Genomic DNA, 27,484 nt, shown 5'->3' with positions numbered 1-27,484 from the left:
TCATTCACTAAAAGAACAGTGAAGCATTCTTTCTAAGAGGCTTTTTGTTCTTTAAAAACATATGTTTAAAAAAAAACCATATGTTTTAAAGTATTTAAATTAGTGGAACTATATGTGAATTACAGTGTCCCATCTCATTTGGTTTATTAACAGGGAGCATTTTACATACTAAAGCTGAGTTGCCCATCCTGCTATGGCTAATGTACTTGTTTTATAGCCCTTACTAGAGGAGGTGGTGACCCATGTCATGTGCCCAAGTGTTTATTGTGCCAGGTAAAGCCATTTGAACTATTCTCTGAGGATGTCATTTGGCTCATCGGCAAATCCCATATAACCTTTCCCCTAAGTAGGAGTTTTTCAACTTTAACATATACGAAAATCACCTCAAACGGCTTGTGCAACCACAGGTACTGGGCTCAGCTTCAGAGCTTCTGATACAGTCGGTCTGGGGTGTTCTTCATTGCCAGCCAGGGTTGCAGGCCTGCTGGTCCAGAGCATTGAGAATCACTGTCCTGACACAAGCTTTCTGAGACCCTTTCTCTCATACTCATTTTTCGTCTCTCTCATCACCCCTTCCTCTTTTTTTGTCATTATTTTTTTCTTTGACAACTTCACTGTCCTTATCTGTCTCTTACTCTACCTTAGTTCTTTATCACATCTCTTGTCTGAAACAAATTCAGTTTCAACCAAATAGCTGCCTGCCATCTTTACTGCCTACATACAGATTTCTTTGTCTTTTATGAGAATTTGAAAAAAGAAGAGATTAGAAAAGACTACTCAATTTGGCGCCATAGTATTAGTCAGTACATCCTGTCTTTGTTTTATTCCCGAGGATTTGATATACATCCCTAAGGAGTTGCTTCCTACTTCAACTTGTGTAGTTGGAAATCTTAAAAAAAAAAAAAAAAGAAAAGATTCCTGGGTACAGGGGGCAACATCAGTGATGTGAAAATGGACTTCTTTCTAGTTTAAGTTATTCTACTTGGATAAGTATTCCCATGTAAGTATTTCTATTTTATACAGTGAAGAAATCAAAGTACTATTTGTACGTGCAGACTATTTATTTCACGCAGGTAGTAAGTACAATTGTGTCATTAAATATAAACAGTTCTATACCACAATGCAATAGATTTTAAAGTGAAGGTTTTCTTTTTGGGGCATAGGTCATATTGGAATGCTTCAAGCAACTCAGATGACCCAGGAGGTTACAATTAAAGATCTAGAATCAGAAAAATCAAGGGCCAATGAGAGATTATCTCAGCTTGAAGAAGAAAGAGCTTTTTTGCAAAGCAAAACTCAGAGTCTGGATGAAGAGCAAAAGCAGCAGATTTTAGAACTGGAGAAGGTAAAAAGCAGTGGAGTCCATCCCCCCTCCCCCAACACCAAAGAAAGGAAAAGAAAAAAATGTTCAGTTTTCATCTTTTTCAAATTTGATTTAAAGTGTTACTTCTGCTTACAATCCATCTCTTAATTCTAGTAAGTTTTTGTTTTTATTTTGAGGGAAAATGGTATACAGCTGGACTATCCCATATTGTGTCTATGTTCAGAATATTATTAACAATTTTATATTCAGAATATTATTAACAATTTTATAATGTAAAAACTTAAGACATTTCAACCTATTTCAACCAGAAAATGAATAAACGCTTATTCCTGTGGCATGTACATTTATGCTTAATGGTATATATTTTTGTATTAATGAAATATATTATTGCATATACACCTAGGAAATTTCTATAAAACTAAAAGAACAACAAGCATCAAGCTCTGAAAATTCCTATACCAACATATTGAATTTCTAGATTAAACAAATAAGACATATCATTTGTAGAGTAATTGCTAAATATTTATTGCAATTTTTCAGATATTCACAATACTGAGTGGGAGTTTCGTATACTTCTTTTTCTTTCCCTCAACAACCAAGCATATTCAAAAACTTGCCCCTTGTTCACCTCCCATTCACTCCTTACCCAAGTGTCATGTGGTTTCTCTTACCACCACTCCACAGAATCTGTGTTTGTCCCAGCCTCTACTGACATCCGGGTTGCTGGATTTGGTGAATCTTGTCCAAATGTGGTACTCACTCCTCTCTGATTTATAGCATCTCTGTTTTGGTGTTTCACATTCTCGCACATTTTCCTCCTGTCTCTCTGGCCTTGCAGTCTTATTTCGGAGTTTCCCTCCTCCATCTGTTCCCTCACCGTTGATGCTCCCCAGCATTTTCACCTCATTCTACGGGCTCATCCGTCTAGTAGCATAAAACTTGTTCAGTGATTGCTCCCAAATCTGATGGTCTAGGCCTGATCTTTTTCCTAAATTTGACTCCTATGTCTCTAACTCCCACAAGGTACGTTGGTTTCTCACAAACGTTTCAAATCAGCATACCTAAAACTTTCTCCCCTCAGAAGTACTGTATTTTTTTTACTCCTTTTTTCAACTGGTAGCACTACAGTCAGTCTGGTTTGGCAAATCAGTCATTGTTGATTACTGTTTCCTTAGCCCTGTTATCTGTTACCAAGTCCTGTTTGTTTTCTCCTCCCTTAATATATGTTTTATTCCATCGTCTTTATTCCTTCATACCCTTTCACAGATTCTAGGTTTAGCTTTAAGTCATTGTGGCCTGGATTTCAGTTACAACTTCCTAACCACTCCCCCTGCCTCAGTCAACTCACTAGCCTACTGCCAACGTGATTGTTGTTAAAAGTATGTCAGATATGTAATTGCAATGATTTCTCATTCCTGTCATAATGAATTCCAGAGTCCTTAGCATAAAAGACCCTTCCTCATTATTTGACTCCTGCCTCCTGCTGAGCCTTATCCCTCACCACTGTCAGCCTCGTGTCTTCTGTTCTGTCCACACTGCTTAGCTGCATGGTCTTCCTGTCTTACCTAAACTTCACCACCTGGCAGACTACTGCTCATCTTTCAAAATGCTGGAAATGGTTTTGAATTCAGGCTTTTGACGTCAGATCTAGGTTTGAAATTTTCTCATCTCTCATTTCCTGATGGGCTTGTGAGATTTAAATGAGAGAATGTGTCATCAGCAGCTCAGATGTTCTCTCTTCTGGAAAGCTTTCCCTGATGTATGTATGTATGTATGTATGTGTGTGTGTGTGTGTGTGTCTCTCTCTCTCTCTCTCTCTCTCTCACACACACACACATATCCTTTCCCACCCCATCCAGGTTCTCTCTCCTCTCTCTCTCTCTCTCTCTCTCTCTCTCTCACACACACACACACACACACACATATCCTTTCCCACCTGTTCCAGATTAGGCTCCTTTACCGTATACTCTTAAAACACATGATGTACACTCCTTTCATAGAACTTATAAAATTGTATTGCCACTGTCTTTTTCCTTTTTCCCATTATTAGACTGTGACTGCTTAAAAGGCATATAACTGCCGGGGATGTACTCTATGGTGACTAACATAATAAAAAATAATTAAAAAAAAAAAGAAATCTGAAAAGAAAAGGCATATAACTGGCACTCAATAAAATTGGATTGAATAATATCATGTGAGTGGTAAATTGGTAAGCCGTTTTGTGTACAGTTTTGACATACAGGAAGCCTTTCTCTTAAGCTCACAGATGTGCTAACTTGCACTTCGTTCTAACCTAATAATAGTTTATTTTATTACTTGTGTTAAAATTATTCATTTTGCCTGTGCTACCCTTTTTCTGAGACATCAGTGATGTAATCTCAAGTCCAAAGCCTAAATCCCGTAGTGCTCAGTTCATTCAAGTTTATGTATTTACTGAGTATTCAAAATACTAATAGCAGTAATGAAAAAAGCAGGTGCAATTATTGATCTTTATTTGCTTTAATTTTAGAAAGTAAATGAAGCAAAGAAAACTCAGCAAGAATATTATGAGATGGAGCTAAAAAACCTGCAAAATAGATTGGAAGGGGAGGTAGCTCAATTAAATGCGGCTCATTCTAAGACTTTGGAAGAATTAGCTTGGAAGCACCACGTGGCAATTGAGGCTGTCCACAGTAATGCAATCAGGGATAAGAAAAAACTGCAAGTGGTGAGTACAAACTCAGCGCAGCCTCGCGTTGTTAAACCGGAGCGGCTTCTGTAGTGACCCAGCGTGACCCATACTGTGGAGTAGATGGGCGGCTTCGTTCTGATGGCTGCTCTCTCATAATCACTCTGTGAATCGTGATTCAAAGAGTAGCATATTTAAACATTGTTGACATGGGATGTAGTTTATTAAATTGATAGGAAGCATTCCTACTTTGTTTAAGCCGTGGTAGAAACACTCCCTTGATCTTGAGCTGTCTCTTCATGAGGCAGCTTCTTAGGTGTGCTCCTCAGGAAGCCTCGACGAATTGCAGCACTTTTGCCCCTGTAGATGCTTCCTTCCTGTTGCACAGGAGAAAAAGCAAGGTGTCTGACAGATGTGGGCCTGACACTGAGCTCTTTGCTGACTCGCTGCCTAACCTTGGGTCTCAAAAGCCATGCCTCAGGCTCCTCATCTGACAGAGGAAGATAAAATCCATCTTGTAATGTTCCTGTGAGGGTGAAGTGAGATAAAGTGTTGAGAACTCAGACATGTCCTAGCATATAGGGATAAATAAACGTTAGTTATTAGTATTTCTTACTGCGTGCCAGGCACTGCAGTGATGTTTTCCATCTGTTTTATTTAATCCTCACAACAATCTCATAGGTTTAATTGCTATGCCCTTCTTCCCGAAGAAGAGATGGGGGACAGAGAGGTTAAACACTTGGCACAAACACGTGCAACTAGTGAGAATCAGGTCTTGAATTCAGGTCTTAGATATCAAATCCTAAGACATTTAACCACCACACATAGGCATGTATTCATGATGGTTGTTATATGTTTTATGTAATAGCATTTTACAGTTTACTAAGCTTTTTTATATATTCCTTATTACTTAAGACTTGGAGGTTAATGTCATTTTATTATACAGATGGTGAAATAGGTTTAGTAAACCTAAATGATTTATTCAGTACCACTAACCTAGTAAATAGAAGAGGTTGGATATGAATTGAGATATTTGCCTCTATGTCTCTTCCTTTTGTGATGCAACAAGTTGGAAAAAAATATTCAACACCTGAACTTAATTAAAAATTCAAATACAACTTCCTGTTAAAGTGTTATTTCTATCTAAACTTACTATATTATGTTTATGTGGCTGGAGACAAAACTTAATGACATGTTATTTCTCAAAATTGTGGTGGTTGTTTTCTCTGTGCCAGCACACTATTCCAGAACACATTTGTGCAGCTTTAATTAGGTGGTGCCAGTGCATGCTTACTGACTATACATATGTGCCATGTGCTCGGGGATTTAGGGGGAAGTATTTAGTGGTAACTGCTGCTTCAGTTAGCTCTTCCATAGCTATTTTTTGTTACTATTTTTTCATTTCTACATCCCTTATTCACCTTAGCCTTTTCCTCTCTTTTCATAGTATTTAACTTGCAGGTGTTCTGCCTTCTGTCTTTCTTTATTCTTCCGTATTAACTTCTAAGTACTAGAATCAAGGCATCTTTCATCAATATCATTTTTGCCTTCTTCCTTCTCTCCTAATTATCCCCTTGCCTGTTGAATTTCAATTTCTGAGCCACCTAAAAATCTGCTTTATGCTACTTGCATTTCTTGTGATTTTTCTTTAAAATGTGGTTGCTATAAAACCGATGGCATGAATTTCCTGTGTGTGAACATAGTCAAAACTTATGATAGCTTTATCTGTACCCTTCTCTTTTCTCAAAATAACTTATCACTTGCTGCTTCATTCCTCTCTTGCCTAGCTAGCTCATGTCTGAGCCTAAGCTCAAACCACCCTCCTTTAGAATAGTCTTTCTTCAATGTCAAATGATCTTTTAAAGAACATTTACTGAAAGATGACTTCTCCATTCCTTATTAGTTATCAAAAAGGATTATATTTTCTTTGATAACTCTAGTTTACCCACCCTATTTGAAAGTGAATATATAGAGAATCCATGCAGAAAAGAGTTAACATAGGAGCCTGAAGCTGCTGACCTTAGAAAGGCAGGGGCAAGGTTGGCCCTTGCTAGCATCTGGGAACTTGAATTTCAGGAGGGTTTCCATCATTCCCTGATAAGAATGGCTCATGTGCCTAAGGGTTTTTGCAAACAATATGGTTTGTGCTGAACATCTGCTTTCTTTCTTGAAGTCTGGAAGTTTGGCACGTGCTATTCAGAGGGTACCTACGTCATTAGCCCCCAGTGAAAAACCTGGGCACTAAGTCACTCATGAGTTTTCCTGGTAGACTGAATTTCACATAATTGTCACAACTTTCTGGAGAGTCCTGTGTGAGGACTCTTGAAAACTTGTGCCTGGTTTCCTGCAGACTTCGTCCCTTACGCCTTTTCCCTTTGCTGATTGTGCTTAGTATCCTTTTGCTGTATGATCAGTTATAGCTGTGAGTGTGACTAGATGCTGAATCCTGTGCGTTATCCCAGCAAATCATCAAACCTGGACTTTGCCTTGGGAGCTCCACAGAACCCTGTTTCTTCCTCTTCTCACCTTGCACTGTAGAAACATTGAACTGCTTGTAACATACCAGGCTCTTTGCGCCCATGGTTTTTGCACAGGTGTCTTCTGTCTTCTGCTTCCCTCTTGCGTCACCACTTTTTCTTACTGATGCACTCCTTCAGACTTGATTTAGGAATTGTGTTCTCTGTGCAGGTTTCCTCACCAAGCTAGAACTTACCAGTTCTCCATCCATATACGCCTGTAGTCCCTATGGTCATTTAATTTTCATCATCATTCTTTAATTGCTTGTTACCTTCAGCTTATTAAGGGCAGACCCTATGTCTGTCTGTATATCCCAAGTATTAAGTAGCATGCCAAATAGTAGGTGTTCTTCTTCAGTAAGTATCAATTTTACTGGTATTGCTTCTTTTGATGCCTTAGTTTTGTACTTGGTCGTTCTTGACTGTGTTCCAGTGTTCCAGAACTGTTCCTGGATTTTGGGTTTTTTTTAATGTAAATATAAAAGAATTCTGTATTCAAGAGATAGTTAGAATTTTTTCTTTATCTCCCCAAATTATCACTTACATCATACATTTCTGTTGTTGACTTAGCTTGATCTATACCTGTCAGATATTCTTACCATTCAAAATAATTATTTAACCACATCATGAGTGGTTCAAAATGATAGAATCTAAGCCCTTAAGATTAATTAGACTAATAATTCAAAAACTAATGATGCACTGTATGGGGACTAACATAATAAAAAATTAAATAAATAAATGGAAGGAAGGAAAAAAAACTCCAATATTATTATTTAAGGATAAGGCTAATTTGAAAACCAGAGTATCAAAATATAAAGCAGAATGGCCTTTTTCTTGAAGTCTTTGAAGTATATAATATTGGCAATTTTGTTAATTTTTAAAAATGTCTTTTCCTAAGGAATTGGAAGAACAATATAAAAAGGAGAAACTAAACCTGGAAGAGGATAAAAGTCAGCTTCAAGAAGAGTTGGAAAACCTGAAGGAAGAGCTGGAAGACAAGCTAAATACAGCCAATCAAGAGGCAAGAATTCTTTAGGCTTATCACCTATGTTGTGTCTTATCGGTAACATCTTATTTGGTAACATCGTGTATGTAGGTGAGCCTCACTGATGGTAAAATATCTAGAGTAAAAATAATCACATGCTTTCACTGATGCTGAGTTTTTCATAATATTGGTTGTATCTCTCCAGGTAAAAATTTACTACCCGAAACATCAGACCAAGGTGCTTTTGTGGGAAAAAGCAAAACAAAGAATAACATCACCTTGTAAAAAAGAAAACAGAAAAGGTTTATCTACCTTTAGTAAAACAGTGACTGACTCTTCTGTACACTGTATCTCTATTTTAAAAAGAGAGACATTATAAGTTCTAGAGAGTGACATCTAAAATAATTTTTAAATGCCATAAGAAAATAGTATTGTTTAGCTTAGGAAAGACTAAGAATAGAGTATAATAAGAATGTTTACAAATCAAGTTTTGAATAAAATAAATGTAAAGACAATTTAAAAATTATAATATTGTTTGTTCTAGTCCTTTCCCTCTATTGCCCGGGTTCACCTATGCCCCAGGATAGCCTCCCTGTTGTCTTCTTGTACTTCCATTCCAGTTCATCCTTCATGTAGACAGTCTTGTCTTGTAGAGTGCTCTTCCTAAAACAAGTCCATGTCTGGACATTTCTCATCTTGTCAGCTGTTCCTACCTCACTAGTGTCATCTCTCCCAAGAATCTTTAAGTCCTACTTTCTCATCACTCAGCTTCTGCTCACAGAAACCACGCCAAAACATGAGTGCCCCAGGACATGCTAATAATTTGCACTCAGTCTTCTTTAATTATCTTTAAACACTTATCCAGAGAAGGCACCAATCACCGTGTTTGGGAATGATAGAATTAAGATTGTTGCAGGTTTGTCCTGCTTATCTGTAAGTAGAGTGTCCTGTGAAACCTTTTGTAAGCTGAAATGGTGTAAAGCGAATAAGTAGATACCATTAATTTATACAAAAAAATTTTTGAGCATTCCAAGACCCCAAAACTAACCTCTCTTAGGCTTTTCTGATACCTTAGGATCCGTCTTGCTAACAGATGCACAGATGCTCACAGACGCAGTTCAGAAATATGGTGGCGCGATACTAAGGTGCTGAGGGTAGTTCCCAGAACGGGGACGCGGCGGGGCCGCTCTCCCTGGGATGCGCACTGCCTCTGTACGGGCTCGCTGCAAAGCAAATGCCGAGTGCTATTTTACTTTTTGCCTTTTTCTGTAAAAGTGAAAATCTCTCCAGATTACTTTTTGGTTAGCAAAAAATGTGGTAGGTCTTTTATGAAAGTGAAGTGGCGTAACATGAATTTTGAAAAAGCAGGGGATATACCTGTATTTGTATTAGGTCAGCCTCTCTCCTCTTGTCCAAGATAATTCACTGCTGGCCCCAGATTTGCGTACCTCTCTCAGCAGAGTGTGATGCTTGTAGTTATAGTGTCCCACTCTCAGTAGAAGGCAATTTAGTGACCATCTGTGTTTCTCAGGAAGGTCCCCCAGGGTCTGCTCTCAGTTTGAAATGGTTTAAGTATTTCTCCAATCTACACACTGTAATTTCACTGAGAAGAGTTCTAATAAACATGTAATTGATTTTCCTTTTAGATACATTCTCAGTTATGCTTTAGGACCCTGGTAATGTTTGGTGCCATATTAGAATTGCTTCCCAAGACTCATCCCTCCACATGCATCTGCCCTTTCCTTCAGCCTGGACATCTTTTTACTTGTCCTACTTTGCTGGGTAGGATCTCTAGAGATAAGCCTTCTTGTTTTGTTTCCTGCTCTTAAAGTGAAGGATATCAACATTTTACAGTTATTATACTTCTCTAAAATTTTATTTTATAAATGCTCTTTAACAAGTTTAGGAAATTCTCTTATAATTCTAGTTTCTTAAAAAAATCACAAATTGATTTTGATTTTTCTGCATCTATTGATATCATACTTTTTTCCTTTAATTTGTTAATGTACATTATATTAATTTTCTAATATTAAATCCAACTTTGGGTTTCTAAAGAAGGTCCTAGTTAGTCATGATAGATTATATATATATATTTTATGTAATAACTAGATTCAGTTTCCTAATACTCATTTTGGAATTTTTGAGCCTGGGTTCATTAAGATTGCTTTGTACTTTTTCCCTTTTTATATTATCCTTTTCTAGTTTTGGAATCAAGGTCCTACTAGCCTCATACAATGAAAAAAGACTTATTTCCTTTTCTGTTCTCTGAGAGAGTTGTGCGAGATTGACATGGTTTTTTAACCTTAACTTCATTAGGGTTAAAAATTGTGGTTTGTATGAAAACAATTTTTGAAATTTGATACATGGAAGAAATTTAATACTCTGGGTGTGTCCAGTTGTTCAGTGTAGTCTTGTATGCCAGCCCATTAAATCAAGATTTTAAGTTATTTTCTTCAAATAGTCTGTATTCTTTCTGACTTTCATCTTTTTGATCCATCATTTACTAAAAACTGATACTATGATGATGGATTGGTTTATTTTTTCTTACATTCTGTTAATTTTTGCTTTGAATATTTAGAAGCTTTGTATGTGCATACAAATATAAAACTGTTTAGCTACTTATGAATCATGCCTTTTGGTTTAGCCTGTTCTATTTGATATTGTGTAACCAGCTTTCTTTTAGTTTGTTATGACTGGTATATCTTTTTCCATTTACCGACCTTTACGTTTTTCTGCAACCTTATGTTTACATGTGCCTCTTGCCAAACACACATAGCTGCATTTTATCTAGTCTGAAGGTTTTACTATTTATGTATTTATTTATTTATTTATTTAAGAGAGAGAATGCAAGCGAGGGGAGGAGCAGAAAGGGAAGAGAGGTACAGGGAGAGAATCTTCAGCAGACTCAGCACCAAGTGCAGAGCCCCTGAGATCATGGCCTGAGTCAAAACCAAGAGTCGGATGCCCAACAGATTGAGCCACCCATGCACCCTTGAAGTTTTTACCTTTTTTTTTTTTAATGATTTTTATTATGTTAGTCACCATACTGAAGTTTTTACCTTTTAAAGAGAGTTTATTCCATTTATATTTGTTGGATGGAGAGTAGGTATAGCTATGGAAAAACAGGAGGAAAGAATTAGGGGGTACGTAAAGACTGGAAGTGATTGTTTTAGAAAAAAATTAAAGAATGTATTATCTTCATAAGATGGATCTTGATATTCTTACGAATGATAAAACCAAAAACATATATAGGTCAACTGTGGATTTCAGTGATATGTTCATGAATGCCAGAATCATATTAGGATATTAAGAGAAGCTAGTGAGTCTAAAATCTCAGGTGGAGGATAATCCTGTTTTCCCATCAAATGTTATTTGGGATCACCTTTGAGGACAAAATACTAGGCTGAATGGTCAATAAATCTAACTATTAGTATGGTCTTTTTAAATATTTTTATAACATTTAAGTTGTAGATTTTCTTCTGGAAGTAAGTTTTTTAAGCATATATATAGTTCAGTATTTTGTTAAAAATCATTCAGATTATTTATTATAAAATATATCACAGTTGATACACTGCCTGACACACAGTGGGAGATAATTATTTGTGAATGCAGTATTTGTCGAATGAGTAAAACTCATCACTGAAAACTAAGTCAACTTCTATAAATAAGAGTATTGGTTTTCTATTGCCGTGTAACAGATTACCATAAAACTTAGCAGCTTAACACAGCACATGTTTATTATCTCACAGTGTTATGGGTCAGGAGTCCAAGTATAGGTTAGCTGGGTCCTCCGCTCAGGATCTCACAAGGTTGAAATCAAAGTGACAGCCACACTGCAGTCCCATGTGAGGCACAGGGTCCTTTTTCAAGCTTATTGGTTGTTGTCAGAATTAATTTCTTGGTGGCTTTATGACTGAGGTCTCCATTTTCTTGGTAGCTATTGGCCAGAAACTGCTCTCAACTTCTAAAAGCCTCCTCAAGCCCTTACTACCTGGCTGCCTCCTCTCATAACACAGCAGTTTACTCTTCCAAGGCTAGCAGGAAAACCTCTGTGGCTTTGAACTACAGTGACTTCTAAGGACTCACCTGATTATGTCAGGCCCACCTAGAAGAGTCTCCCTTCTGATGACCTTAAAGTCAGTTTAAGGATCTTAATTATATCTGCAAGATACCTTTTGCTAAATACTGTAATATAGTTATGGGAGTGATATCCCATTATATGCATAGGTTCTGGGTAAAGTGACGGTCGGAGAGGGTCATGTTAGAGTTCAGCCTACTGCAACACACAAATAACTCATTTCTCTGGCTCCTGTAGTGGGTACACTAGCATTTAGGTAATAGAAGACAAACAGGATATTTATTGCCATGATTTAGAGAACAAAGATTGAGTTTCTTCCTTTTTTTTTTTTTTTTTTTTTGAAAAGTGGCCGGGAGGGACTGGGGTGGGGGGGAGAGAATCTTAAGCCAGACACCCAGCACGGAGCCCAGTGTGGGGCTCAATCTCACGACCCTGAGAATGACCTGGGCCAAAATCAAGAGTTGGACACTTAACCAGCTGAGCCACCCAGACACCCCAAGGATTGAGTTTCTAAACTAGGTTCTGGAATATCTATAATACATACCCTTCAGAGACACTGATTGGTAGGTGCTAAAATTTTGAGTACTGTTCTTTATGACCTTAAGCAGTTTTACCAAAAAAAAGTAAGAACCTGAGGAATGTTTTCAGAATTCCAGATTTTCTAATGGTATTTAATATGTATATGTGCACTTTAATATGGTTACAGTCTATATTCACAAATGCTTTGTGTACTTGATTTATAAAACTTTATTCCATATAAATATTTCCATTTAATTTTGTCTGCATGTTAGTCATTTAAAATATTCGTATAGTGTTCCATTATATATCTTTACCATAGTGAGCTTAAACATTTTCTTTGTTGAGCATTTAATGTTTTAAGTATTTTATTATAAATAGTAATAATTTTAAGGAGTTGCCCCCTCTTATTTGAGAGGGGAGGATTGTCATGCAAATGCCATGGCCAGAATAACAACATTGGGTTTTCCTAAGGCCAGTTCTGTGTCCTTATCGGTGACCAACAAGGCATATTTCAGCCATGAGCCCTGAGGAGCATGGAGTATTAGAGAGGATTTCTCTTAGCCCTGTTCATCAGGGTCTTATTTTTACTGGTAAGTCGATATATGATCAGTACTATTAATACTTCTGTTCATTTTAAAAATTATTTCCTTTTTGTCTAGCTCTTGCCCTAAATGAAATTACTGGGCCAAAGAGTAGGAATGATGTTATAGGTCTCGTATCTTACTACTAAATTGATCTCCAGAAAAGCAGGAACTAGAGTCCAGTAACATCAGTAATATTTGCAAATCTTTTATTATGTAGGAAACATTTATTGACTTCATGGTATCTTCTAGGTGGTAGAGATACTCTGACAAAATGTCAAGGAACTCATAACTTCAAGTGGCTGTTATGACTGGTGAAAAATACAGTGTATTTTTACATTCCAGAGGAGGGAGTGATTCCCTACCATAAGCATTCATAAAAACTCTGGAGAATGTGATATTGCAAAATTTTTAAATGTGGTATGGGAGGTGGCCTTTGAAAAGTAAATTTGCCGATGTAGGAATGATGAAAGACAAAATGGGTACAAGGAATAGTATAAGTATGGTCATGTTGGTACTCAAGTTATAATGCCTTGGTGAACCATAGAAAGGTCAGTGTCATTACACCATAGTCTCTCAACCCCACCTCTACTGATTGGGCAGATAATTCTTTAGGGTGTTTAGTAGTGTCCCTGGTCTAGTAGCGTGTGCCACAACTTTTCCCCTTCAGTTGTAACAACCAAAAATATCTCCAGACACTATCCTTGGGGGCAAAATTGACCCTGGTTGAGAATTAGTGTACTTGACAATATGGCACTTGTCAAGAAATGTGGTAGAAAGAGAAGTTGAAGCTAAATTGTGAATGACTCTTGTGCTATAGGAAAACTTTAGAATTTATCCTAATGATAGAGTGCTAGCAGCAGAGCAGCAACTGACACTCTCAGATGATCTCAGGAAAAGGATTCTGGTGGCAGTAGGAGGTGAATTGTATGGGGAGGGGATTGGTTATTAGAGTTGGGTAGATGACTTACGATGCTATTACATTAGTCTGGGCAAGAGTTGATTAGCTTCTCGACTAGGAAAGCAAAACCCGGGAGTGGAGAAGATTATTCAAAAATAAAATTTACAGGACTTGATGTGGTAAGTGGTAGAAAAAGACTCAGGTATCTAGCTCAGGTGTTTGAACTGGTAATTATGCCACTCTGGGAAGATGGGTATTACAGGAGGAAAGATACATAGGAGTGGCAAGACACTGAGTTGTTTGGACCTGAGGGGATTGTAAGACATCTAGGCTGGAACTAAGTAGAGAGTTCAGGCTTAGAGCTAAAGATTAGGCAGTCACTAAAGCCATTAACAAAGAGGAGCACCAGTCCTGAATTAACAGAGCCAGGGAAAGAGGTGGAGAGGGAGAAAGTGGAAGCATGAGACTGAGAATTAGTGGATATGAGAAAAACATGAAAACAGATACTTTTAAGAGGTAAAAGTGCCTGGTGCCTCACACTGTCACACAATGATTAGAAGCCAAAGTATGAAACCTAGAAAGGTCATGCAATCAAGGGTTCTCTGAGGACCTTCCTACAATGTCAGTGGAAAAGTAGGACAGAAGTTAGATTTAATAGGTTTAATCTGAAACTGTTCTTTTAAGACTATATATAAATGGAAGAAGAGAGAAAAATGAAGTTCTTCTTCAACCTCATACCAGAGATGTTCTAGATGGGCTAAGTTTGAAATGTAATGTCAAATCATGAATATAAATAAAATATGAAAATGCAAGTGACAAACCTTAGGACAAGGAAGGCCTTTCGACACATAATGGCTATGTTATGAATTAAAACACAGAATTAAAGGTACAAATTTTTGTATATCAAGATACACTGTAGGTAAAATTATGAGAGGAGAAATTGGGGAGGGGTGGAAAAAGTGATTGGCAAATTGTATGGGTAACAAAATTCATGTCTTTAACACCTTAAAAATGTACACAAAACATTAAAAAAAATAGATACCCTTATTTTTTAATGAGCTAAAGGAAAATATGAAAAAATAATTTTAACTGCTATAATTTAAAAACTGGAAATGAAATTAATGAGATGCCATTCCCATTACCGTAAAATTAACAATGATAAAAACTGAGACCATGAAGTGTTGATAAGGGTAAAGAAATAAACACAAAGAGCTGCTGATGGGAATATAAAATCGTATAATTTTCCTGGAAAGAATTTAGCACTATTAAAAGCCTTAAAGATGGGCTTGCCCTTTCATTTCAGTGTATTTAACAGAAGCAAATAATTAAATATTATTGACAAAATTTCAGCACTGTTTATAGAAGATATTTAGAAACAAGAACAAATTTGACAAATATTGCAAAATGGTGGTGATTAGCAGGGATTTGCCATAAGAAGGAACTGTGGAAAGGTTCTGCAAAGGCCGTGAGGCACAAGAATTTTCTAGGAATTGAAGGATGCCAGTGTGGGTGAACTGTAATAGCAACTATAATAATAATTCGTATTTATTTAGTTCTTACTATGTCCCAGGCATTGTTTTATATAGTCTCTCCTTTATACTGTTGGTTCCTTTAATTCCCTCAATAACCCCATGCTGTAATTACTAGTTATCAAGTCACACAAAAGCTGTGGAACTTGTCCAAGTCACAAAGTAAGTGGGTAAAACCAGAATTTCCAATCCCGGCAGTGTGATTTCAGAATTCAGTTCTTACCTGCAGCGCTACTTTCCCCAAAGAGCATGAAGACCGAGGAGGGAGTTGCCAAGCCAAGGCTGGAGAGTGAGGCAGGGGCTATGCCTTGGAGGCCTTGTAACCCCTTGAAAGATTTTGGATGTTATCTCAAGAGAAACACGAAGCACTTGGAAAATGCTGAGTACAAATATGTGGATGCTTGCTTGGTCTCCGGGCTTATACTCATGTCCATATTTGTAATGTATAAAATACTGACACAGGCACTGCAGGGAGATTGGATTGGAGAAGAGCACGCATGAGTGAATATTCCAGAGAAGAGGTTTCTACTTACTGTAGTCCCTCAGTTTTCAAGAGGAATCAGAGGATTGATCTCTACTGCAAGTGACAGAAATCCCAGGTCAAACCAGCCTAAGGAAATTTATTGAATCATGTTGACTGAAAAGTCCAGGGGGAATGTTAGCATCAGGCATGACCAGATTCAGAACTGAAATTGTTTATGCTGGAACTCAGTTTCTCTTTTTCTCGAGTTGGATTTGTTCTTTGTGTTGACTTCCTGTTTCAGTTGTACATTCTCTTAGGTTATATGTGCAACTGGGAAAAGACCTTTTTTAGGAACTCCTTTAAAAGTCCTGAGATCACTGTGAATAGATGAACTTAAATCATGTGCCTGCCTCTGAACCAGTCCCCATGGCCAACAGAATGAGATTCCCTAACTGGTTTATGTTTTGAAGAAGTGCTTGGGTTCATTCCTGGGTTTGGGTTAACATGGACCTATAGGGAAGAAAGGTAGATGCCCCATAGGGACATGGGTTGACATGGACCCATAGGGAAGAAAGGTAGATTTTGATATTGGGAGACAACAGATGTGTTCCCCTTTTATTATATTTTAGAAAACAAAATTGTGTTCGTTACTTATTATTTGCTTATTATGTTTAATTGTGCAGCATTTTAAAGTTTTTGTCTATTTAAACGTTCATTCCCTAATTACTTAGTTTCTTGAACAGATTCTTTTAATTCTTTGCGTAATAACTAGAATACTGTTCTGTATGAGTTTTTTCATGTATTCCATTTGCACATGTAATCTTATTCATTTGAAAATTACCTGGATTGTGGAACAAAATTTTTCTCCATGTTGATAAATTTGGTTGTCCCCTCCTTACTGATTGGTACCTGATATTTGCATGTTGCTTTCTAATTAAAGAATCTTTCCCCATATATCCTTGAATTTAAATATTGTAATAACTGTGAGGTAGGTATCATTATTCTTATTTTATAGTGACAGACCAAGAACTTTAAACTAGATTTTTTACTAAGTTCAGTACTCTTTTTTTTTTTTTTAAAGTAAACTCTACCCCCAAGGTGGGGCTCAAACTCAGGACCCCAAGAGTCCACAGATAGAGCTAGCAGATGCCCCAGGTTCAATACTCTTTAACTCTGTTACACCTTATATTATTCATTCGCCCCTGTAACACATTTGTGGCAAGCCAGAGCAACATAAAAAGCAGGGAAGATACAAATAAGCTAGATGGACTAGAGAAAGGGGGCATAAATTCAGGGACAAAGAAAATTCTAAAACATGGTTAATGAATATTATATGCAAATATGCTATTAAATTTTTTAAATTAGGAAAAAATGTCTCTGTATAATCATTTAAATTTCTAAAATGACTCAAAGTAGTTGATCAACCTGATGGAACCAGTTATAACCATGAAATAAATACTCCCAACATGTATCTAGAGAGGCACTAGGCCCAGAGGATTTTAATGGATGAATTTCATTAAAATTTTAAGAAACAGATAAATTTTAACTGTGAAAATATTTCAGAGCACAGAAAAAAAATGGAAGCTTCCCAGCTCATCTTATGAGGTTGGCATCCCTTTAAAGATACTAACAAGATAAAATGTTACCATCACCAGAATTATTCAGTATATAAACATCTGCATGGAAAGGGGACAGGAAGAGGGGTGGTGAATTGATAGGAGGCCGAAAGAGAATGTTTGCAGTTTTCCTTGTGATGCCTGTATTTACAATGAGAAATATTCAGGTGTTATTTTAAAAATAGCAGTTTTCATTTCTGTATTTTGATAAGCTTGGCTGTTTCATGAAAAGGAGATTTTTACTTCATAGCACTTTCCTAGATAAAGTATTTCATTTATTGGTTTTAGTTCTCATAACTTGAAGATAAGGATCTGCCTGATCAACAAATTATCTTATTAGCTCCTAATTTCAAGAGTGTGTAAATTCAACTCTTAACAATTTCATGAGGAGGGGCGCCTGGGTGGCACAGCGGTTAAGCGTCTGCCTTCGGCTCAGGGCGTGATCCCGGAGTTCTGGGATCGAGCCCCACATCAGGCTCCTCCGCTGTGAGCCTGCTTCTTCCTCTCCCTCTCCCCCTGCTTGTGTTCTCTCTCTTGCCGGCTGTCTCTCTCTGTCGAATAAATAAATAAAATCTTAAAAAAAAAAAAAAACAATTTCATGAGGAAATTTTGTATGGAAACGAAGCAATCACAACTTATTCTAATATGCGTCTCGCAGCTCATCAACATTGACCTAAATCAGTCGCCTTTATAACCAGCAGGAGAACTGGGCTCAAATGAAGTGATTCTATTTTAAAGAGCAGTTATAAAAATATCTTTATCTAAAAAAATACTTTTTTCCTCTGTCTCTGATGTAATCTTCATCTTGTTCTAGTTCCTTTTTGTAGGGATTTGATTATTTGATAGAATCAGGAATTCTCTTTGTTAAAGCGGGGGCTTGAGTTATCCACTTATTCACGTGGTTATCATGACAGAGAGAAATCATAAATATGGAGGTCTTTGCAAAAACAAAAAACAAAAACAGTGGATGAAAGCTATCATGATTATTTGATTACTTCTTCCAAATCCATCAAAAAAGATCCATTCAGTAAAATTACCACTGAAGAAAAAACTTTAAATGCTTTGTGCAGTGGCGGTATCATAGCCAATGAGGTTTATCCGAGGCGTGATTATTGCTAATTGAAGAAAAGACTTTAAGAAAACAAACGTGGCTGTTTTGCTGGTCGGTAACAATGAAGTCTATTAAAAGTACTGTATGTACTTGCAGATTGGCCGCCTCCAAGATCTGGTGAGGAAAAGCGAACAAGGTCTTGGCTCTGCAGAAGGCCTCATTGCTAGTCTTCAGGACTCCCAGGAGAGACTGCAGAATGAGCTCGACTTGACTAAAGGCAGGCTGAAGGAGACCAAAGATGCTCTAGTAAATGTTGAGGTAATTTTATAATACCTGCTATAAACTAAACATCGGCAAGGTAAAAATATTGTTACTTTGCTTAAAGCTTATGTAAATATCACATTGTATGGAGTGTATTAGTTTTGCAGGGCTTTCCTACCACAGTACTAAAACTAAGTGGCTTAAAACAACAGGAATTTACTTTCTCACAGTCTAGAGGCTGAAAGTCCAAAATCAAGATGTTGTCAGGGCCATTCTCCCTTTTAAACCTAGGAGGGTGGATCCTTCCTGGCGTTTACCAGCCCCTGGTAGCCCCAGGCCTGCCTTGGCTTGTGGCACATTTCAGTTTCCTCCTTGGTGATCTGTGGCATTCTTGTGTCCTCATTTTTACCACTTTAGGAAGTCTCCTTAACAGGTGTTCTGTCTGGATGGGAGTTTTTTTCCCCTCCTCCTTTCCGTTGTGTTATTATATAACTGAACCCATCATCTAATGGATATTGACCCCTGCCTATATGTCAGCTTGTTGGCCGCTACCTGTGGGGAATCCAGACACGGCTAAGGCAGGACTCTGCCCTAAGACATCTTAGGCCACGGTTGGTAAATAAAGGGTAAGATGCTGATGACGATGATGATAATATTCTTTTAACAGTTGTGAATATGTAGTGTGGAGTTTATAGTCTCTGGCATTACTAAATCTTGCTGAGGCCCCGTTTCCTCACTATAACCTACCCACGTTGTTATGAGGATCCCGAGAGGTGATGGATATGAAAACACTTGAGAAAAAAAAAGAGCAAGTATTTTCTTTACCTCTTTTCTTACCTCACTAATATCTAATAAAGTACTTTGCATTCAATAAAAGAAATACTTCTTAAGTAATTTTACCCATTTAATGCTGCCTGTGATGGAAAAAGTAGTAGTTCCTAGAGGCAGAATACTTAGTGAGAAGGACAGTTGGCTAAGATGGCCGGATCCAGTTTTCAGAATTTACTGCCTATACCCAGGTCAGCAGTGTGTAATAGCAGTTTCAACACGGACTTCTTCTCTCCCGTGAATCTGGACGTGCCCTCAGCAGTGCTATAACACGTGCTGTTAGTAAGTGGGTGATCCAGAAAGGGACATTGTTACAACGGAAGGAAGCACCATGATCTGTCTGTTCCTTTTCTGTTGTAGCCGAAGAGCAGCTCCACTGCTGGCGGGGACTGATGGTTGCCGTGTTGTCCAGACAGGTCACCTCTAGCCCTAGGCTCCAGGGAGCCACTGGATTTATGCTAATGTACAGGCATTTCATCTCTATCATAGTGTCACTGGTTTGAAGTTACATGATAAAAATAGTCAGTAGCCGATATGTCTTATAATTATTTTAATCATGTCAGTGAGGTATAGCTGCATTTCAGTTCTGAATAAATAGCATACTTTTGAATATAAATATGAATGAATTTGAATAATGTATCTATGTAATATGTATATATATGAAGATAATAGATACCCATGATATGGAAAGTTTAGTGAAGATTATAAATTATGCTAGCTTTAAGCTATTTAAAATGATTTGTAAAATTACAAGCCTTAATGAAGCATAGTTTGCACAAGGACGTTTAAAATATAAAATATGTGCCATATATTGTCCGAAAATCTCGAGTAATCGTTATAGATAGCACTATCAATTATTGTGCTGTAGGAATTTAGGTTATAATGCAAGCACTCTGCTTATTTGAAATAACCAGCAATGACTTTGCTTTTGAAGACTTGTTTTCACTAAAAAGTTTTTATTCTACAGGGTGAGCTAGAACAAGAAAGGCAACAGCATGAAGAAACACTTGCTGCCATGAAAGAGGAAGAGAAGCTCAGAGTGGACAGAATGGCCCATGACTTAGAAATAAAATGGACTGAAAACCTGAGGTATGTTCTTTACTCCGTAATGTAATCTTATCAGTACAGATGTGCAAAATGTTTTTCCGTTATATGGTTTATGTTGTCTTATCATTAAAATCATAGTGACAGCATTTTTAATTAATTTTTTTCCTGATGCAGAGAAGTTGTTATTCTCCTTTTCTGCTTGAATACTTTTTCTGATTTTATTTTCTTTATTTAATACTAACCTCAAGTCAGAAGATTATTTGTTCTAATACCTGTTCTGCCATTAATAACTGATGAACCAATGATCTTAGGAAAGTTAGCAACTTACCTTATAGTCCTGTAAGCCTGACTGAAAAAATAATCAACTTTTATTCTGAGTTGACTTTTGAGGAGGATTAATTAAAGACGTAAAAAACCCTGAACAACTATACTGTAGCTACTGAGAGGAATAATTCTCTTTAAAAATAAAGGCATTCGTTTTATTTTAGACAGGAATGTTCTAAACTTCGTGAAGAGTTAAGACTTCAACATGAAGAGGATAAGAAGTCAGCCATGTCTCAACTTTTGCAGTTAAAGGAGCGAGAGAAAAATGCAGCCAGGGATTCATGGCAGAAAAAAGTAGAAGATCTGTTAAACCAGGTAATTAATAGTCTCTACATTCTGAAGGCTCATTTTCCTTGACATTCTCTAGCCAGGAAAACATTATAAAACATTGTGTGTTAATTCACTGTATTTCATTATTTTTCATAGGGCAAATTTAAAATTTTAAAAATGTATAAAATCCAGGAGATGTATTCATTAACTTGTGAAAACGTACTAAATAATGTCAAATTTGCAGTCCTAAATTCTGAGAAGAATTAACAGGTTTTTAGTTTAATGTTTGAACTGAACATATTAGAGATTTTTAAATGGGAAAGTTACCCATATTTTGAAAGTATTAAATCTTTTTTCAAGTCATTAGCTATCATTTGGGCCCCAGAAGGTAAAAATTATTAAATGCATCCTGATTGCCTACAGCCGTACACTTCAAAATGTTATCAACAAAAGGTAGTGATATTCCTAAGTCTATCTTCTTGTGTCAGGTTCACTTATTTCCATTTATAACTATAATTAAATGAATTTTCACTCATTTATACAACTTCTAAATTTATGAATTCTTAGCATTCTCCTGCAAAGCCCGTTATTAAATAAGACTGACTGCATGAGTCACTAGTTGATAAGTAAGTGCAGAACTTGGATAAGAAGCAGCTCCGTAATTTAGTGCAAGAAATCTACTATTATCTTTCTATTTGTGATCATGATGAATTTCAAAATAAACAGGATAGGCTTTCTGTAAGATAACTTATTACAGAGGGTACATACGTGCAGTATCTTTCAAGAGTAGTTGGGGCCTGCCGATTTGTGTCTGGTCTTTCGTAATAGTTAATCATGTTACCCAGAAAAGGGAGTGTATGTACATGAATTTTTGTGAATAAATTTGAAACCTTTAAATTCGGACAAAAATAAAAAGAAAACAGCTCTCAGCTGGGCACCAGGTTAGCATTGCTTATTGGTTACCTTCTATACACTTATTTTATATACCTCCTTAGAGACCTAGGACAGGTCTTCCTGGGCAGAACGGTACTGCTCTTCTATGATGTTCTGTACTTAAAAAAATTAGTTCAATTGTATGATAAAAATGAAAAATACCCCTGAAAGTCTGCCTTGTTTTTCAGTCACAGAGAATTGGCGTAGACATTTTTTGGCTGAACTTGGCACTATAAAAAGGACCTACCACTTCTCCCACCTGTTTTCTATTAAATTATTTCATTACTCATGTAATCTCTCTTATAATAAACTGTCAGATTTCATCCATGCTTCTCTGATATTTTTTCTTTTTTTTCCCCCCAATATCTGTTTGCATTGATTATTCCTGAGAGGACATAATGTTTTGCATATTATTTTAGTTCTGTGTCATAAAGTAAATTATTACATAATGGCGCCAATTTTTGCCAACTTCACAGAAATAATTTTTTGATCAGTTTTCAAAGCAGATTAACCATAAATATCAATATCACCAGGAATTAATTGCCTCCAAAGATGAAGCTGTTCTGTGCTGCTCTATATGCCATCAGTCCCATTTCCAAAATGAGAATGTCTTCCCCTCTCTCCACTTCTAAAATCTAGAGAGCATACGCATTCCCACAGATAAAGTGGCAAATAGCTGTTACACCTCGGGATCTTCTGTACCTGAAGAAAGTTAGGAAAACAGTTGAACAAACGATTCCACGCTGAAGTGAAAGTGGGTATTATGTTATCAAAGTTGCACTCTTTTCAGGCATGTCAGAGGCCAGAAACTTCTAGCAGGACCAGCAGTCTTTTTAATGGAACTTTGTTATGGACAAAGGACCCCTCCCTCCTTCTTGGCCCTTCGGATCTTGTTCTCTTGATTATTTTGGATGGATTCCTAGAGCCAGTGTGTTGTGCCTGCTCTCCTACTTTTCACTTGCCTGACTCCTACTGAGCCCTGGTCCTCATACCATCTACCCCCAGCTCCGGGCCCTACAACCATCTCACTCTACTTATTCCTACTGGCCTCACTCATCCCCTTGTTCCGAGTGCTGCCAGCACCCTTCTGCACTTAGGGAAAACAGATCTGGCTTGGGCTCTGGGACACTTAAGGAGTAAGAGTGGAGAACAGAATTGGAACAGCCAGGCCTTGGGCAGAAACATATATTATGAAAAGTATCAGAGGATCTGTGTTTTCACGTATTTTAACTATTTCTGAAAGAACTGAACACAAGTCTGTTTTTGTGCCTTGGCTTACCTGTATTTCATTTTGCTTAGAGCAAAGAAGAAATAATTTATCTTTCATGTGAACTTAATCTCTTGAGAGTTAAATTTTGATTTAAACTTACCTATCAAGAAATGGGCAAAGAAAGGCATAAGAATTTCATTTTTCTTCAATTAGGTGTTCTTTATCAAAATTTCCCAATGCTATTATTTTTATTCTGTGCTCTGATCAGAGTCTAACTTCATATTTTTAGTTTTCTTTTACTGTTTCATTGTGTTCTTTTTTGCTGTCCAATGATTAGCCCAGGAAGTATACCTAGTTTTGGACTAAGGGGTAATCAGTGTACATCTGAGTGCCTTTAAAGCAAAAGAACTACATTTTTACTCTTCAACTCTGTCTAAAGAAAAGTGAGCAGAGAGTGCTCTATGATCATATTTTCTGTTGGTGATCCTAAAATGTCATCATATATTCCTTTATTTCACCTTTTTCAGGGCAAATTTTACTTTGGGTCCAGTATGAATATTTAATATTCCAATTCCCTCATTCAGATCAGTGGACTGAGAAATTTGGGAGACATACAATCATTCAGACATAGAACTGTGGGACTTTGTAGTTTGGGTCTGACTCTTCATTTTGAATTTTGAGGCCCCAAGGTTATTTAACTGGTTATAGCCACTGTGTATATGACACAGTTTTTAGCCTCCACATACCTACAATCTGATAGGATTTTACCTACAGTAAAAGTCACTGTGTAGTGAGTGACCATAAGTGGTCTGGACAGCTTGTACTGTAGGACCAGTGATATGCTGGATCTGGCCCCTACCAGCTCACATAGCCCTGATTGTGTGCAGGCCTTCTCAGGTCTGTATTCTGGGACTTGTTGGTGACTAGCAGTCATAAATGGTGGGAGTATTTACACCACAGTACCAGCACGAGCTACACACCAGGGCTTTATTTTTCAGAGAGCTGTCACATACTTACCAACTTACCACTGGGTGGGAGTACAGAGTCGAGAAAGAGTGACATAGCCAATGTGATTGGGAAAAATTTCATTAAAGAGGTCCGCTTTAGTGTGACTTTCGAATAGGGTAAAGGATGAACACAAATATTTTTATTCATTTGACATTTTATTGAATATACTCTTATTTCCCAGGCACTATGAGGAATACAGAAAAATGAGGTAGGGACAGTTGGGGAGATAGGTCATTGTGAAAAATTTTGACTTTTAGTCATAGGAGTTCAGAGTTCACTCAGTGAGCTATGTAGGATCCTGTCAAAGGTTTATGGATAGGAGAATAACATGTTGAAATTTTATTTTAGGGAGCTTAATGTGGCTGTGATATTGAAGTGAGGGTGAAATGGAGACATCTCAATAGAGATCATCCAAAATGTCTGAACAGAGCACCTGAATACATACCACGTACCCAGCCATCACCCCTCAACCTGGGCCAGACTGCTCCTCCCAGACACCGCCATCCATCTGCTGCTCAGCCCTCTCTGACTCCTCTCTCTCACTGGGCGGCCAGTCCTGCTGCTCTGCCTTCACAGTGCACCCAGGATCTGCCCGTTGCCCAGCACTTCCTCCACTGCCACCCTAGTCCAAGCTGCTTGCAGCTCTCTCCTACACTGCAAATGGAACTTACATTTAGTCTTCCTGCTACTTCTCTTGCCCACCTACATATTATTTCTCAACCAGCCAGAGTGATGCTCTTAAAATACTAAGTTGGATCATATTAGTCTCCTGCTTCAAACCTTCTACGTTTAGATTACAATCCACATTTTTACTGTGGCCTGTAGTAGCCTTATGATTTGTCCTCTGCCAACATCATCTCCTGCCACTCCTTCCCTTCCTTTTCTGTAGTCCACTGGAAGACTTGGAGTTCCTGGAAAACACACACACACACACACACCCAAGCTTAATCCATTGCAGGGCCTTTGCACCTGCCAGTCCCTCCACATGGAACCCACTTTCCCCAGATCTTCATGGCTTGTTCTTTTACTTTGTTCAGTTCTCTGCTCAATCCTAACTCTTCAAAAAGATCTTCCCTAGCCAACTCCTCTAAAATAGCACCCTCCATCACTCTGTGTCCTCTTATTCTACTTTGTGTTTCTTCAAAACATTTATTACTACATAGCCTCATATTGGTTCTTTTCCCTATTAGAATGTAGTTCCATGAAAACTGGATCTTTATCTGTACTGTTCACAGTTGCATACCTGGCTGCTTAAACTGCCTGGCATATAGTAAGCACTCAGTGGTTGTTGAATGGAGTGAGCAAAAACTGAGGCATAGTGACTAAAGAGGAAGTTGTCAGATATATGAAGTACAAATAATTCTACCCATTTGGGACCTGAATTTATATATGTGTGTATATATACACATATACACATACATACACACACATTTTATATATATATATAAATATATATACAAATAATTCTACCCATTTGGGACCTAAGTTTATTTCACTAAGAATACAAGAGAAACTATAAAAGGACAAATCATGAAATTTGATGGAATACTTTGCTAAAGGAGAAAAATGTTAAAGTTGACTCAGGATTTCAAGCCAGGGTAATCAAAAGAAGAGCATCATCTGAGACAAGGAGGTCATGAACTACTTAACTGAGGGGAAGTGGGGTGGTGAGATGGTAAGTTTGGCTTTAGACATATTGATTCTACCATCATAGGAAATTTAAAAATTTTTCACACACAGTTGGAAAGGGCAATGACATGAGTAAAAAATGGAGCGTTAAAATAAATGCTGTTGATCAAGAACAGCTGAGAAGCCAGCCTCTTCAGGCCGTTGCAGACTGTGTTCTGATTTCTAGACCAGTGCTGTCCAAGATGGTAGCTACCTACTAGCCACATAACGACTGTTGAGGACTCAAAATGAGGTTCATCCAAATTGAGATGTCACTGTAAAATGTATGCTGGGTTTTTCAGATACTTAGTTCAAGAAGTAGATGGAATGTCTCACTAATATTTTTATAAGCTATAATTACATGTTGAGATGATAATGTTTTGGATATATTGGGTTAAATATACAACTAAAAATAATTCTACTTTTTAAAAAATATGGCTACTAAAAACTTTTTAGATTATACATGTGGCTCTCAACTACAATTCTATTCGATAGCACTGGTCTACACTATTTAGATCGCAAAAATTTGCAGTAAATTTGGCTTAGTGCTCATTCTGCTAGCTCCATCTCAACTCTTAAGTTTGATGTTAGGAAGAAAGGAATTCTCTTTAGAAATTGCATTTCTGCCTACTGAAAAAAGATGATATTTACATCAGTTTTTATGTTGGTTTTAAAAGAATAACAATAGTAGCTTTTAATGGAAGAACAGATAGATTCTGAGGTAGAGAGATTAGAAAGGGAGCTGGAACAATCAGGTCTTCCCAGCTAACTCAAAGACCTTGACAGAGCCCTGAGCAGTGATAGGAGATCAGTGAAGCTGACCCCAAGGTTCTGAATCCTCTCTGTAGAAAGGAGAGCATGAAACTATGTAGAACAAACATCAGAGATCCAGCTACAGCCTGGGAAAAAGAGATGACTGGAGTAAAGAAAAGGGAAGTCAAAGAAAAAAACAGCAGAAAGAGTGAAGGGAAAGAACATATGGAGAAAGAGAGAAACCAGTTAGAACAGAGAGTGGAAATAGCAGTTAGGACCCCAGAAAATGTGGAATTGAAGTAAAGTCTACCAAAAACCAGCCAACATCCATTATTCTTCACACTTCCATTCCTGAATTCAAAGTTAATCTGTAGTATTTTCCTCAGTAAATATGGAAGCTTGTTTTTAAATTCTTTTCAGTCAAAAAAATTGATACTATTTTACTTTAACTGTATTAGATCCTCTTTTATCAGACTTAATGTTGTTAGTGTTCTTCCTCTTGAGATTTTTTTCCCAAGATTAACAGTACTAAATTGTTTTCTGAATTAATTTGCAAATCTAACCAAAACCTCCCTTTTTAGAATAAGTTTATCCAGTTCTTAAAATGGTACCGTTAGACGAAGAGCATGAAATGATGGAACAATGATATCGACACCTGGCTTTAAAAAGAGATGCTTAAAATACCAGGGAATTATTAATGTGTACTAAGTATATCTCCGCTCTGCAAAATATTATAGTAAGACCTGGTAAAATGCAGAACAGTTATACCTTCAGAGGTAGTAGGACCCAGAGCACACCTGAAAAATATTTAGGAACATTTTGATAGCATTGTAGAAACAAATCAACTTAGCATATTCCTAATTTCAAATGACAAAATACTAAAAAAAAAAAAAAAAAGCATTGGGGATCAGAAAGGGTTCAATGGGCATTTGATTATAAAGTTATTTAAGA

The 27,484-nt window shown here is 37.2% G+C and overlaps 1 protein-coding gene and 1 non-coding gene across 6 annotated transcripts in view; both read left to right on the top strand.

Moving 5' to 3' along the window:
• Positions 1–27,484, top strand: part of FAM184A (family with sequence similarity 184 member A) — a 117,319-nt gene that overhangs the window by 47,784 nt on the left and 42,051 nt on the right. For all 5 annotated transcript variants that reach the window (XR_005834346.1, XM_040627710.1, XM_040627708.1 and 2 more), the window contains exons 4-9: positions 1,164–1,345; positions 3,834–4,031; positions 7,407–7,529; positions 18,388–18,549; positions 20,288–20,409; positions 20,856–21,006. Coding sequence is in view for 4 of the 5 variants with exons in the window: in XM_040627710.1 (XP_040483644.1) it covers positions 1,164–1,345; positions 3,834–4,031; positions 7,407–7,529; positions 18,388–18,549; positions 20,288–20,409; positions 20,856–21,006 (938 nt within the window). In the remaining variant the exon portion in view is untranslated. The remainder of the gene's footprint in view (positions 1–1,163; positions 1,346–3,833; positions 4,032–7,406; positions 7,530–18,387; positions 18,550–20,287; positions 20,410–20,855; positions 21,007–27,484) is intronic.
• LOC121102317 lies at positions 18,239–18,381 on the top strand. The gene has a single exon (XR_005834439.1). It is a non-coding gene; the product is annotated as a U4 spliceosomal RNA (small nuclear RNA).

This window comes from Ursus maritimus, unplaced genomic scaffold (genome assembly GCF_017311325.1).
Source record: "Ursus maritimus isolate PB19 unplaced genomic scaffold, ASM1731132v1 scaffold_13, whole genome shotgun sequence".
Lineage (NCBI taxonomy): Eukaryota > Metazoa > Chordata > Mammalia > Carnivora > Ursidae > Ursus > Ursus maritimus.
Note: the sequence above shows the minus strand (reverse complement) of the source record. Positions and strands in the feature narration are given on the sequence as shown.